This window comes from Podarcis vaucheri (genome assembly GCF_965113315.1).
Source record: "Podarcis vaucheri genome assembly, chromosome: 3".
NCBI classification, from domain to species: Eukaryota; Metazoa; Chordata; class Lepidosauria; order Squamata; family Lacertidae; genus Podarcis; species Podarcis vaucheri.
In genome coordinates, this window is record NC_138761.1 from 46281871 (window position 1) to 46296938 (window position 15068).

A 15068-nucleotide genomic window follows, 5' to 3' on the forward strand; every position below is an offset into this window, starting at 1 on the left:
GATCATGCCTCTATTTTCTGTTTTCTTTTGTTTGTCTGTTTTTTTTATCTTATCCTCAGGGGAAATCGCTCACATCAAAGAGATTAACCAGTCTAGTGCAGTCCTACTAAAAGGATCACCTTATAGCATGGAAGCAGACTCAATCATTATACATACTTTGTAGCTCACTAATTGCCTGAAGACAGAGGACAGTAGAACAAGATGTTGCATGAGCAAAGGACATGACTCGTTTTCTTTTGTGTATACCAAGGCATTACAGACTCCAAGGGACTCGCTAACCTTTCGATGCCTCCATTTTGAAAAACTCTCTGCTCACTTTCGCCTTCATATCAAGCTGGATCTGTGTCTTTTTGTTTCCTGCAAGCTGAAGTACAGTGAAAAAAGCTTCTCTTAGGCAGAGTTTATTCACAGTACTGTCAGTCGCAAACTGGAAGAAATGTAAAAAAAACCCCTAAAAATAAAAAAATGAATATATTCATAAATATACCTACTATGACATCACGGCTATTGCACAATAAATTAGCACAGAAGGTTCCATCTCACCGATGTAGTCACATCGAGAAAGAAAGTCTGTGTCTTTGTCTGTTGTCTGTATATTCTATGTTAATGTTTCTTGCATTTATTTTTATACCATATTTTAAGACAAAAAGAACACCTTTTACTCCAAATGTATTAAAGCTGATCCTTTCTCTGTAAATTTGTGTATGTTTATATTGTTGTTTTATCTTTCATTAAAATATGCAGAATCTCTTCCATCTGGTAAGTTTAAGTTCATCGGACTAGCAGGGGCAGCAACATGGTTTTTACTTCCTTTCTCTTTGGAGATGTGCACATCGTCTAAACCCACAGCTAAACTGCACTAGACAGGAAAGGCAAAGAACAGTTATGAAACTGTGCAGCAGGCAGAAAAAACAGTATAAACATTTTATTGGTTTACTTGAAGCAATGATGGGGAAAACTGGCACCTGTTTCTGTATGCCTCTTAATGAAGCTTTTAAAGGCAAATGTACTCTATCTGGGGGAATGGGGGGGGATTAATAACATTGATTTAAAAAACATAGTGACAGGATTCCGGTACCAGATCTGAGAAGAACAGCCTTTGCCCAGCAGTTAATAAAACTGAGCCGTTCAAAAGCAGTTAACATCAAGATCACATTGACTTGTTTTGTTTGCTTCAGAAAGGTGATACCCCCTGCATTTTATTATAAACATTTCACGGACAAGTATTACTCAGCCATTGATAAAAGCAGGGCTGGCCCAACTCCACCAGCCCCACAAGTAGTTGCTATGGGCAATGTTCTTCAACCTCTGGAAAGCAATAATGTGGTACTAAATCTACCACTAATGCACTTTTCTTGTGTCAAGAACATGTTGCAAAATACACCCGCAATAAAGCACCAGGCCCTGGCTGGCCTTGTTACCTAAGGGCTGGGAGGAGTGATATTTTTGCGTGTCCCTTCCTCATCTTGTGGATGGCGTCTTTTTTGTTAATTTCTCCCAAATGGTCTTATAAGCGGGATGTTTCTCTTAAATCCTGCTGGATAAACTTCAGAGGTTGTAGTCAACAATCGTATGTGACAATTTCCAGATGTTCCAAAGATCAGAGTAATCTAAGTTCTAAAGGAAAATACTAGCAAACAAATAGATAGGCTGATTGGATGTTTGGGGGGTTAAGCGCAGGGTCACATTGAAAGGTTTTGTACCACTGCAGAAAAATGTTTAATGCTAGTAAGAATCTAGCAAGCTAAAAATCAAGCTACCATGACCCAGCTCTTCATTTGATGCTTGTCTTTTTCAAGTTGTTTGTAAGATAGCACAGGACTATGGCACATGGGACTATAACATGTAAGTTTGAAAACCACATGTTTGAGGACATGCATATCACATGCTCAGGCATCAGGGAGATGAAACAGACTGTGGCCTTGTATAGAAGGCAGCAAGTGCACAGTTGATGCTACATTATTATTATTATTATTATTATTATTATTATTATTATTATTATTACTACTACATACCAGCCACTCTGGGTGGCTCCTAACAGAATATTAAAAACATGACAAAACACCAGACATTAAATTAAACATCAAACACTGCTCCATGACGTAGAGTGAAGCAGCCACCTTGGTGGAGAAATGAGATCTCATGAGGTTTTGGTGAGATTTTGTGACATCTCACTGGAAACTGGTGCAGATGCCATTTATTTGCTGATGGCGGAGGCCATGCAGAGGTGGTGTGGCAAAGCCCTGACATGGGGCCTTAGAATAACCACCTGAAGACTGGTTTTCAAGCACCTCCCAGCTAATAGTCTGCTCCTAGAGTTTTATGCCGGGCTAGCCTGGATTAATGACTCTCCTTCCTCTATGGCTGGGCATGTTCCCTCATTCCCAGCTGAGAAAGTAATCTTTGAACGTGCTGAGGCAGACATTTCAACCACCCTCTGGACCTTTTGCCACTAGCATTTTAAATGTGCTACTGCTACTCCTTGATTCTTTCTGCCTGCTACTTTTGCTTGCTAGATCTGTACCATGCAAGTGACTCTTCTTCAGATTTCCAAACTGTGGATTTCCAAACTGTGGTCCACAAACCAATTCACTCCCTTTACTTAACTTTCAGCCTGACACTATACATGCCTACTCAAGAGAAAGCCCCACTAAGTGAGATGGTGCTGTTATTAAAAAATACTGGAGATAAATAATAAAAAAGGTTTAAATGAAAGTGATTCTTTAGCAGAGGATATAGGTAATAGGGCTCCTTGTGCAGATGCAGAAGTTTGTTGGACCTCTGCCCTTCAACTTTGGATATAGCTAAAATGAAAGGCACAGTCTATAGACAGATTTCCCCCTCCCTCCACCAGCCACTGATGCCATCTTTGTAGAATCACAATAGTTGCAAATTCAAGATTACATTTGAAGTTCTTTGTGGGGAGTGGGAAGCAAACTACTTGGACCAAATAGTCAATGTGTGTGTTGAATCAAAGACAGCACTTTAGTCCCTCTCAGGGTTCCTCTTCTCTATCATCTGGAAAGAGAATTTCTTCCCCTACAGATGCTGAAATCTCACTGTTTGACTACTGTGCTACAGAAACTATATCATCCTCAGGGTTGCCTGCTGACTGGCAATTCAGTCCTGCTGTGACCCAAAAGTATGTTCACAGCTGGGAGCAAAGTTGTTGTAATGAGTCTCACTATGAAATCTTGAAAGTTATCTTCGAAATATATGAGATGTTGCCAAAAGCCCCATTAACGGATATTCTGCCATCTCCTAACTTATGGGTGGTGGGGAGGTTATTAGTGTTTAAGGATGATGCAGGAGAATATGGGTCACCAGACAAGTACAAGGAAACGGGCAAGATGGAGAAGAGACGAGTGAAAAGAGTGTTCAGAGCCATTCACTGGGATCTGAAGAAAAAAGCTGCCAAATTCTCAAATGGTACCTGACCCAGTGATTTAGATAATACAGTGGTACCTTGGGTTACATACACTTCAGGTTACAGACACCATTAACCCAGAAATAGTGCTTCAGGTAAAGAACTTTGCTTCAGGATGAGAACAGAAATCGTGTTCCGGCGGCGCGGCGGCAGCAGGAGGCCCCATTAGCTAAAGTGGTGCTTCAGGTTAAGAACAGTTTCAGGTTAAGAGTGGAACTCTGGAACGAATTAAGTACTTAACCCGAGGTACCACTGTACAACCTTCCACATTTGTTGGCTCCTAGATGCACTGAGGAAATTTGACACTGGTGATAAACATCTTAGCGCCAGGTTCAATATTTCATTTTGTTTGCTACCAGTGTAATCAAGAAGTTTGATTCAGTTGCAAACTCTGTACATGCCCTGAAACTATGTGTATAATTTGGCTCTGTTCCGAGCAGTGAGTATGGGTGTCATTGTGATAAAGAGAGAACAAGCTGATACAAGGCCAGACACAACTGGGAATCAGTTGCATATGTCTGATTGAATCCCCAGAACTCAATGCCATATTCAATGGGATTTCCAAATTGTGGTCCACAAACCAAGAGTGCTCTGCAAGCTTCATTCAGGTTGCCCATGGCATGTCTGTGGACGAGAGACTTCACATTGTATGTTCATATACTGTGTTTTAAGTGGATTTTTATTGCTTCTTTTATTTCTTATATTGTATCTTTAGTATTGCAATCTGAATTCTATAGCAATCAAACAGTGTCTAGCACAGCTCATCACAATTGCTACAACAGGCAGAAAAATAATTGAGTGGACCCCCAGCAATTTTCAAGTGGTTGGGGCCAGGGAGGGAACTTGGGAAACCACTGAACTGCATTAACCACATTATGTATGTAATTTCTGTGGTTTGGTATATGTTTAGTTCAGGAAATGACAAATGACTGGCCCTGTTAGAATGGCTACATAAAAGGGGGACAGGGTTCCTATACCTCGCCACCCTAGGTTGTGTTATTTGTTTATTATTACATTTATATTCTGCCCTTCCTCCCAAACGAGCCCAGGACAGCAAACAACAAGCAATAAAACAATAACATCTTAGAAACATCTTAAAGGTTCTAAACACATAAACTGATTTTCTTTTCTGAGAAGATAAATTAGAATTGTGTGTGTGTGTGTGTGTGTGTGTGTGCGCGCGCACCAGGAAGAAATGTGCTCTGAAATATTTCTTCTGTTTTGGCATGAGTTCCATTGAGTTTTGTGACCATTAAAGGATTTGAGAGCAAAAATCCTGCTCCCAGAGGGACTTGTAAGAAGCAGGCCAATCCGGCAGATGGCAGCATTGGGTTGTTTTACCCTCAATCAGGCTTGGGGCCTAATGTTTCATTGAAAGAACACGTCTTTAGGTGAAAGGGAACATCTTTAAATTTGTGCATCCCCTTCCCCTTCTGTTCTTTCACTTTTCTGTGCCATTAAAAATGAACGGCCACATGAAAAAAACATGAAGGGGAAGCTATGCAGCAGCAGCTATAACGGTATAGATAGCATCTTTGTATTACAGGAGGACCATATCTTGGCTCCCATGCCGGCTGGCAGTCGGGGTGTGGCAGCATCTGGGGTGAATAGTAGTGGGTTCAAGAGCCATTTCCCTCTTCTATGTAAAAAATATGCTTCGGTGGGAGCTGTTATGTATCTGTGTTTGCTTGAGCTTGAGTCTGGACTAAGGATTCTGAGCCCCTGTGTTCCGATTCATTACATGATATCCAATCACAGAACATTTCAGGATTTGGGCCTCTGCTATTGGCCCTTAAACTTTGAGTTATGATTTGCAGATTGGAAGTTTAGACAGCCAATCATGTTGGGAGTGGGCGTGGCCCAGGCCTTCAGAAATGTATATAAGCAGTTGCTTTGCCCCTGTTGTCTAGTTCTGTTAATTCAATCAAGGTTCTTGCTGTTATCACTATGTCTTGCCTCGTGGGAACCCACCTACACTTCAGGAGCCTTGATTTGCAGTTGCATACCACCTACTTGAATACAATAACTTCCAGTAGTGACTGGCATTTGGGGATCAGCCATTATACATATTAATTCCAGAGAGAGAAAGAGAGATGGATGGAATGCGCATATTGCTTGCCACTCTCTGAAGCACACCCTCTTCAGTGGCATCAGCTGACACATTCGGCTGAGAGGCGCATGCCATGCAAACAAATATAGGAGCTCTCCTCTCTGTTCGTCTCTTTCCTTCTAAACGGAATAGACTAAGCTCTCTCAAAGGCTTAGTAAGATAAAACCTGTATCTTAATAAGACAATTGCCCATGGTCACTTTTGTTCTTCTTTGCATAAAAAGTCATCCCCCTGAAACAAGAATCTTTTCTAAGGTATGGCTCCAGTTTTCAGTCCTCTTAAAGGCATTTTTGCAGTGTGTGACTAGTTGCCATCTAGCTGCTTTGCAAGTACATTCTCAGTACTATTGCTGTTTATTACTACAGCTGCTATTATTTCGATTTGTTTTAAACTATTAATACATTATATCAATGATTCTCAAAGGGTGTGCCACACCAAAGATGTGTGATAGGACAGGATGGCAAGTTTAATGGTTATTATATTGGTTTAAAAAACAATTAAAATTTTTGTTGTGTTTTTTTTTTAATTTTTTTTGAAGATTTCAGGGTAGTATAGCATCAACATAATTTTTTGTGTATACAACCAGAAACAGTATCCACACCTTTCTTCAAGAGGCTATTATTCTACAGTTCTCCACGATGTATTGTTGTGAGCAGGGATTATCACCTCTGACAAATATGAAAGATCAGAAAAGAGGAAGGCTTCTTTGTGTTGGATGAGGAAATGAGAGTTTGTCTCAAATTAGACCTAATATACATGAGATCACACAGCAAAAGCAAGCTCACGCCTCTCATTGAGTTTGTATACATACTTAAGGTACATATGTAAGAGGCTCGTTTATAATTATATTTTGGGAAAGATTCATGTTCTTTTGGAGCTACATTGATTTATACTTTCTGGATGTCGCACAATCATATTATAAAGTTGCTGTGTTCTATGTTATAAATCAAGTACTGCTAGGGGTTGTTTCTTTTTGTTTTCCAATGTATTTCTTATCAATAAAAATTTTGGTGTGGCATGAGCAAATTTTTATTCTTAAAGTGTGGCCCAGAGAAAAAAGTTTTAAGAAACACAGCATTATACCATAAAACGAAAACAATCCCCATAACAGCTACAGGGAAACTTTAGCAGCACACTAATAACACAAGATCTGTCTAGCAAAAGGCCTGGAGAAAAAGGTAAGTCTTTAGCTGGTGCCGAAAATATGTGCATGGAGGCACCAGGTGGACCCTGCTGGGAAAAGCATTTCACAAATGTGGAGCCACAACTCAAAAGGCCCTTCTCCTGTCAGCACCCTCTGAGCTGCCCACAGAGGGTGGGGGGCCTGGAGAAGATCTAAGGATCCAGCAGCTTCACCCTGGGAGAGGCATTCCAGAAGATATTGGGTTCCTGAGCTGTAGACAGCTTTATCAGCCAAAACCAGAACTTTGCATTGGGCTCAGACACATCCAGGAGCCAGTATAGTTGTAACATAATTGGTTTCATCTGATCTGTTTGCCTGGAACCTGTCAAAAGGCAGGCACATTCTGCACTAATTGAGGCTTCTGAACCATTTTCAAAGGCAGCTCCATGGAAATCACATCGCAACTGTCCAACCTTGAATTTACAAGAGCATGGATTACTGTAGTCATGTTATCCCTATCCAGATAGCGTTGTAGTTGGGCCACTGAAGGCTGCCCTGCATATTATGTTCCCTGGGTGGAATCAGGTCTGTTCTGTCACTTCCTGCCAACTTCTATCTCTGCCACTTCCCTTTTGTGTATTTCTTTCTCTTCACCGGCACCTAGCCGGCTTCCAGGGGAGAGGCAGGTCGCTCTAGCCACATGTTTTAACTGTTCAGTTGCAAAGGGCTTTTGAAATCAGGCTTGGAGCTGCGTGTAGGGCACACAGGTTGCCCATCCTTGCCTGTCAGGATATTTTCCCTGGGATGGGCCAGTTTGGTTTCTGATTTGCAGAAGAATGCTTTCTGACCAACACAGCAGCAGTACACAAAACAGTCCTTTCAGAAGTAGATAGCCTGCGCTAGTTTCTACTGATGCAAAAATTAGCAAAGGATACTATGTTTGCATTGGTTTTAAATCAGAGATGTCTTGAGGAAATGAAATTCTTCCTTTATACAATCCTTTATACAATCAATCTTCTAATGACGTCACGTTTGAAGATTGCAGCCAGCGCTCTGCATTTCTCATATTTCAGGTCAAAGAACTGTGTAAACATTTTCACAATCAAAGTGAATTGAAGAAGAAAAAATTGGCTTGTTCTTAAACCGGTCTGCTTTTAATTTTACCTTAAATATTTACAGATTTCACAACCCTGAACCCGTTTTTTGTTGTTGTTTTTAGAATATCCATAGAGCTGAAATCTGAACATCAATTCAAAGACATAAATAGAAACAAGTAATATTCCAAAAGGGAGGTAGACCTTTGTGTTGGAGGTCAAGCAATTCTATAGATGGGGGAAATTATGTGTCATGTCATGTCAGAAATAAACATGGTCCCAACACAAAGTGGAGGTTTACTTGGTACAGAACAAACTGTGGTTCAGAGTTAGCTTACTATACAAAGTTTCTGCAACACACAAACATATTTATTTGTAAAGATTATAGCATAAGGCCCAGATTCAATGAACTCATAGCACTGGTGGAGGAATGGGAGTGCCCAGGGAGCAGACCACCCCTGGCACCACTATTCCAGTAGGGTGCCATCACGGTGCTCCCTGACACACGCTGCGCCCCTCCCACGTGCCAGGCGCCACGCCCCCACAGGCGGCGCACTACACCCCCAGAACGCATGCCATGCCCTCACGGGCTGCGTGCCATGTCCCCAGGGTGCGCACCACACTCCTGGGGGGCGCCAGCCACGCCCCCACCTGCTCTCCGCTCCTGGTAGCAGAGCATGCAGCTTCGCCACTGACTCCTAGCAGAAGCCAGTGCTCCCACTAGTCCAATGGGGCTTGCCACCCCCCACCTCCCCCAAATCCATTGTGGAGGATCAGCAAAAACCCCAGAACAGTGTTCAAGGGGAGGAGAGGGATGGTTGTTCTGTTTGGTGAGCAGAAATGCTTGCACTGATGGAACGATCAGAAGAGCACGACATTGAATTCCTCCCAATGAGTAGAAAATACCCTATCATAATTGTCTAGTAGAGCATTTAATACACATAGATTTTCCCAGCTGATACAGTGTGCTTGTGGTTATATAAGAACAGTATTCTGCTGTCTGAACGCATGCTAGAGTCTGGGGCTTACCAGCCAGTAATGATCCTTGACCTCCTATAAAACAATATTTTTAGTGGACCACACTTTTCAATTCTGACAGCCTGACAGCCATTTGCATGGCTTCTGCAGCCCCGGTTCAGAAATCACTGGCCACTGTCACTCTTAAGGGTGTTGAGAGATGTTAGGAGACCCCAGTTCCTCAATTCCCAGACTTGAGTTCCCTGGGGAAAGGGTTTGATTGTTCAACCACTCTGGCAATTGTAGTCATGAGGCAACAAAGAAAGAAGACAAGCTTGAGTTGTTGTTACAGATGGGTAGCCGTGTTGGTCTGCCATAGTCAAAATAAAAAAATTCCTTCCTGTAGCACCTTAAAGACCAACTAAGTTAGTTCTTGGTATAAGCTTTCGTGTGCATGCACACTTGTGTATCTGTGTATCTGAAGAAGTGTGCATGCACACGAAAGCTTATACCAAGAACTAACTTAGTTGGTCTTTAAGGTGCTACAGGAAGGAATTTTTTTAAGCTTGAGTTGATTGGCAAGCGGTTTATGTGCTGGGAGTCTTGTGGGTGTTTAAAATTGAATTATTCCATTGTTGTTTCACAGTTATATATGTAGCCCTGACGCAGCCCTTGGGAGGCCATAGCTAAGAACAAAAGAAGAGCTAATGGCCCATCTAGTCCTCCATCCTGTTCTCACAATGGCCAACCAGATGCCTGTGGGAAACCCATATGCAGGATCCAAGCAGAAGAGGCCTCTCCCCTCCTGTACTTTCCAGCAACTGATATTCAGAAGCAGTGTATTTTGACAAAAAACCAAATAGAGATATTCAGCCACTCACTTGGTGAGCTCCTGATCATTCCCAGTAGTAGAGAATGTATGACCTCCGACTCTGGTTTCCATTTGGGGATACAGAGTTGATCTAGAAATTGCTGATGGAGATCAGCATATAGTTAACAATTGAGAACCATATGTGTAAGGGTTTCCACCAGGTGGTCTTCACATGGGCAAGTTCTTTCTCCTTCCACCCTGCCTGAGAACCTTCCCCAAAGGAGGTTTGATGGATTTGAATTAAATCTGGCCAGCGAAAAGGCCCTTCTTTCTTCAGGGTTAAGCAGAAATTCAAGGCAATTGTGTTAGTTTCATGTGCCCAAGAAAGTTGAAAATAAAGAGGGGAACATGTTTTCTCTGCTGCTACTGTTAGTTCTTGGCGTTCAATATCCCACAACCTAGTTTTTATTATAGCCTTGGCAGATGGTAGGGACATCGATCGCAAAAGTTCCACTGACAGCCCAAGTTGTTGTACCTTCTTGTTAAACTGTTGTAGCCCTGAGGAAAGAAAGGGGTCTAACCAAACTTCGCTGAGGAGAGGATCTTTGTCAGATGTAAGGCAGATATTTCACCAGCACAGAAGAAATCTCGCCCAGGCGATAGTCTCTACCTTGTGTTGAACTCCCTCTAGACACAAGGCTGCATAGGGTACACAGTGTGGGACAGCAAAAATCTTGAAGAGCAAAGCTGCCTGGACTCATTCTACCAACTGGGTAAACCCTGGCAGCCAGACTGGAATACCATAGAGCAATTGAGCTATAATTTTGGCATTGAAGACCTCCTTTCTTTTAGTAAATGTTTTGTGCCACTGGGGAAGTGGTAATTCTTTATTGATTTGTTTTTGATGTTTGTATGTGATGCCAATAAAAGGATTGATGATGATGATATTCAGAACCTGTGTAGGCAGATCACAGCCATCATGACTAGTAGTCGTCAGTCATTAGCTGTTGCCAAGGCAAACACATCTGCCCTCTCTGACTCATCATTGGATTTTTTTTTTCCATTTTAGTCCATTTATTAATTTCCTGTAGAACACATTTTGTTTCAGAAAGGACAAAAATGGATAATATAGAACCAATTTTTGAAAAACCAAAGCTATCTGAATATATTCAAAATCTCTGTAGCCTCACCTTTAAGCTTTTTTATTATTATGTTTGTGGGGAGGTGGCTGTAAAGTGACCTATCTGTCCATTTAATAAAGCCAGCAAATACCCAGGGAAATGAAACAGTCTTAACTTTCTGAGAGTTAAAACAGAACGATGGGTAGAGCGACAACTTTTTAAAGAACGCAGTTGCAACCATTAATTTGTATGCTCTCATTTTTGTTTCTGTTTTAAATTTTGAATGAACGTTCTGAACAGGGATTATTATGGTTATTGCAAACATGGCATTGCCAGTGGGTAAATACAACCAAACGGGCAGCAATTGTTCAGCATCATACAGTGAAACATTCGACCGCTTACACTGGAGACAAATTCTGTGCATTACAGAAAACATCATAGTGAATGGAACAATTGCTGATTGGCAAGTGACTACGTCATTTGCTATCATATGCTAGAACTCAGCTATGTCAGACCAGCTAACTATCTACAGAAATAAATATGGCCCCTATACTGTACCTATACTGTATTCCTTGAGAGAAAACCATTTATACCTTAGTTATTGTAAGGCAGCCACCACCAACCTGCTGCTCTCAAGCAAGCTGTACGGGCTGAAGCTGATGGGGAGCTGCTGTCCAGGGGTGTAGCATAAGGGGTGCTGGGATGGGAGCACAATTTTTGTTTTTGAGGGGGCATGAACCAGGCACCCCCCCACAGGTGACCCCAGTGAGGCCTGCCCCAATTCTTCTCTCCACCCCCCAAGGACCATGTCAGCTGACTGGGCTGCTCCCTGAATGGGTGGGCAGGTAGTTCAGCACGGCTTCGCTTTTCTCTGGTGGGGGTGGGGTCACTGGCATGCATGCACCCCTCCTCTTTTATAAGTAGCAGGAGATGTTGGTTTCTGTGTGTTGCCACTGTGCAGTGCTTTGGAGTCACAAGACTCTGGTTACATTCCAGGGATTCCAGGCTGTTGGAAGTCTCATGGGAGACAGGAGACGGATGTGATGTTTGCTGGTTTCCTGTTCCTTTGTTGCTCAGTTGCTCTCTGCTCTCACAGAGAGAGGATGTTTCTTTTCGGTCTGCATAGTTAGGAATATAACGTTCTTTAGGCATGTAGCTCATACTATCTCGTCCTTCCCTGCATGCTGGATACTCTGTGTAATGGGGAAACGTGCTTGGAGCCTTATCAAAGGCTCAGGTTGTTAATCACGTCAGAGGAGCTCAGTCAAATGCAAGTCCGACAGGAGAGTCCAACCCGCATGAACATCAGAAGAAGATTGAATACTACCACCAGTACTCCAATGGGACATAGTACACACACCCTCCACAGTCCTGAGAAGAACCCTTAATCCCAATTTTATTTTATTGTGGTAGATTTACACACACCAATAAATAAAATTTAGAAAGAGACAATATTAGATGCAGACGCACAATGCATTATTTTAAATCAAGACTTCTTGTGCTCTGCTCTGCTCCCCCTTTCTTCCCGCCCAGGGTGGCCTTGCCTTCTGCCTGCCCCTCAGTGCCAGAGCATCGCACAGGGCTGGGCATCTGTGGTAACAGCCTCTTCTCCTCCTCCTGGAATGCTCTCCAGCAGCTACTATGAGCTGCCTAAGGCAGGAGGCCAGCAGCAGCACCCTGGAGAGGTCATGGGATGCTCCCTTGTAGCTGCAGCTGCCATTTAGGACAAGCTTTGTGGTGGTGGTGGGGAAATAGGGACATTCTGGGATCAAATCGGAAGCCAGGATGGCTTTCTTTATTCCAGGGCTGTCCTTGGAAATTGGGACACTTAGAAGGTATGGAGCCCTTGTTCAAGGTTTCCATGTTTCCCCAGAACCAACTTATATCCAAGCAGAACAAAATGTTCAGATATCACCAGGGAGGTTATTTTGACCGATACGTTCTTTCTATTTAAAGTTTATTCTGTTGTACTATCATTGTGTCTTTTTTAAAATGAGACTTCATGCGATGCTTCGTGATTTGGGGTGGTGGTCTAATGAGGACCAGCTCTGTGGTGAGACGCATCAAAGACAATTTGTTGGCTTCTTTTCACTTCACTAACTCTGAACATCCCCTCTCCCCCCTACTAAATATATCAGAGAAAAATATTGGTGGGTGAGAACCCTCTGTCTCATTCATACACACACACACACACACACACACACACACACACACGAAACCATTTAGTGTAACCACTAGATGGCAATAAGCAGGAACAGATCTCGTAGTACGACAGTGGTCTATTTTTATCCGCAACCTGTATATATTTTCTGGCTCAGTCTGTGTGGATCTTCCTCTGCCTCTTCCTTCAGAGACATGGTTGTTTAAGTCAATCTACTGGTTGCTGATTAAGTCTGAAACACTGGAGAGCTTCTGTCAGTGAGTGTAGACAATACTGAGCAAGCTGAGCCCGTGGCCTGACTCAGTGTAAGGCATGCTCACTACTAACTCACTAAACTCTAATCTTCATAAGGCCAGCAAAACAAAAACATTAAAAAGACTTGAACTGAGCAGGCTCCAGCTTCAATAGTATGGAATGGTGTTTACATCTAGCCCAACGCCCTGCAAGGCAGGAATAGGCAGGGATCAAACAGGGATCAAATCTGAAACCTTGGAGTTATCAGTACCATATGCTAACCAGCTGAGCTATCCATGAATCTTCAGATCATCAATGCCAAATTTGTTTTCCTGATTAAAAAAATCATTTTAAAACTTACAATGAAGGTATTTAGATGCACCACTGGGTGCCTATTCTGCTAGCAGCAGGTGACTTTGAGATGATTTAATTCAATTTTACTTTTCAATTTGAATGCAAGTTGTGTCAGATGGTGGCGAATTCACAGCACAATTCGAGCACTGCAACTATACAGTACAAATTAACCAATGGTTTAAAGTTAAATTTATTTTTAACAAAATCATTTTATCCCACAACTGGTTCTATGGCTTCCCCACTTCATCTCTTCACTTCTATCAATTCAGAAAGAAAACATATGGACCTCAGGGTTTCTAATTAAATTCTGAATGCACACAGACATAACAATATAATGTGATAAACATGTGCTTTGGTTCCAAGAGACTGTAAAGACTGTGCTCTAATGGAACTCTGGAAAAAAATTAATGCTCATGTTTCATATGGTTTTATCACAATTCCAAAGCCCTAGAATAATAAGTATGAACTGTATGCATACTGTTTGTCAGCCATCCACCCCCAAACCTGGTGCCTTCCTGATGTTTTAGACTACAGCTCCCATCAACCTCAGCCACCCCCTTCCTGTGAAGGTGGAATTTGCATGAGGAGGATATTCCCCACTGCAACAATGGATGGTCTATCTCAGGGGTCTGCAACCCGCGGCTCCGGAGCCGCATGTGGCTCTTTTACATCTTTGCTGCGGCTCCAGGGCGGATACTAGCGAGGGGAGGAGGCGCATTGTGCGCCCCGACACTCCTCACTGTGGCGGGCGCTGTACTGGCTGTGACATTGCATGGGGGCGGTGCGTGCGTTAGTCACGCACCGTCCCGCCGTCACCTTCCCGCCCGCTGTCAGATCGTGGCTCCGGAGATATATTTGTTTTAAATGTCGCAATGGTTTTGCGGCTCCCAGTTGTTGTTTTTTCTTCGGAAACGGGTCCAAGTGGCTCTTTTTGTCTTAAAGGTTGCAGACCCCTGGTCTATCTCCTAAAAATTAGCTTTGTGCGAAGGAATTTCCTCAGGACTGCAGCAGGGAAGGAAAGGGTTAAAGCCCCTGCTGACCAGCTGCAATTTCAGTCGATAGGGGCACCTAAGCTGCTCCTAACTGCATTTTAAAAAACCCGAACATTTAATGAAAAGGTGCATTTAACATCACATATTATGTCATGTGTATCTGTGTATCTGAAGAAGTGTGCATGCACACGAAAGCTCATACCAAGAACTAACTTAGTTGGTCTTTAAGGTGCTACTGGAAGGAATTTTTTTATATTATGTCATGTTGGTGGGTATTTTGTCACAACCTATTAGTAAGCTGCATGCTTGGTTTAATGTTTACATATGTTAAATGGACAAGTAATGGTTGATTATTATTTTTTAGTGTTAAGTTAAGTGATATTATATGTATTCTTATGTATTGTCATTGTATTACCACACTGAGAATTTGATTTTTCTGTGAACTGCTTTGAGCCCAGATTTACTATGGAAAATATGGTACATAAATAAGATGCCAATGACAATGCCAACATGTTCGTGGTTTTAAATTAGAATTTCTGAGTGGGGTTCTAATGCCTAGTAGCTAAGACCCAAAGAGCTGCATCAACTACTGCTGCATGGTCAAGAGGTCTTTGGGTTTCTGCTTTTCCAAGAGCAGATTATCTCCATGCTGTATGGCTCTTGGACAGCAGGGGCTTTTGAAAG

At 42.4% G+C, this 15068-nt stretch overlaps 1 protein-coding gene and 1 pseudogene across 7 annotated transcripts in view; both read left to right on the forward strand.

Annotated features, from left to right (window-relative positions):
• Nucleotides 1–750, forward strand: part of RGS7 (regulator of G protein signaling 7) — a 134339-nt gene extending 133589 nt beyond the window's left edge. For all 6 annotated transcript variants that reach the window (XM_082215065.1, XM_082215068.1, XM_082215069.1 and 3 more), the window contains one exon: nucleotides 60–750. Coding sequence is in view for 2 of the 6 variants with exons in the window: in XM_082215068.1 (XP_082071194.1) it covers nucleotides 60–110 (51 nt within the window). In the remaining 4 variants the exon portion in view is untranslated. The remainder of the gene's footprint in view (nucleotides 1–59) is intronic.
• LOC309527993 lies at nucleotides 209–763 on the forward strand (annotated as a pseudogene). The gene has a single exon. The product of its transcript is annotated as an uncharacterized misc_RNA (transcript).
• Nucleotides 764–15068: the final 14305 nt, after the last annotated feature.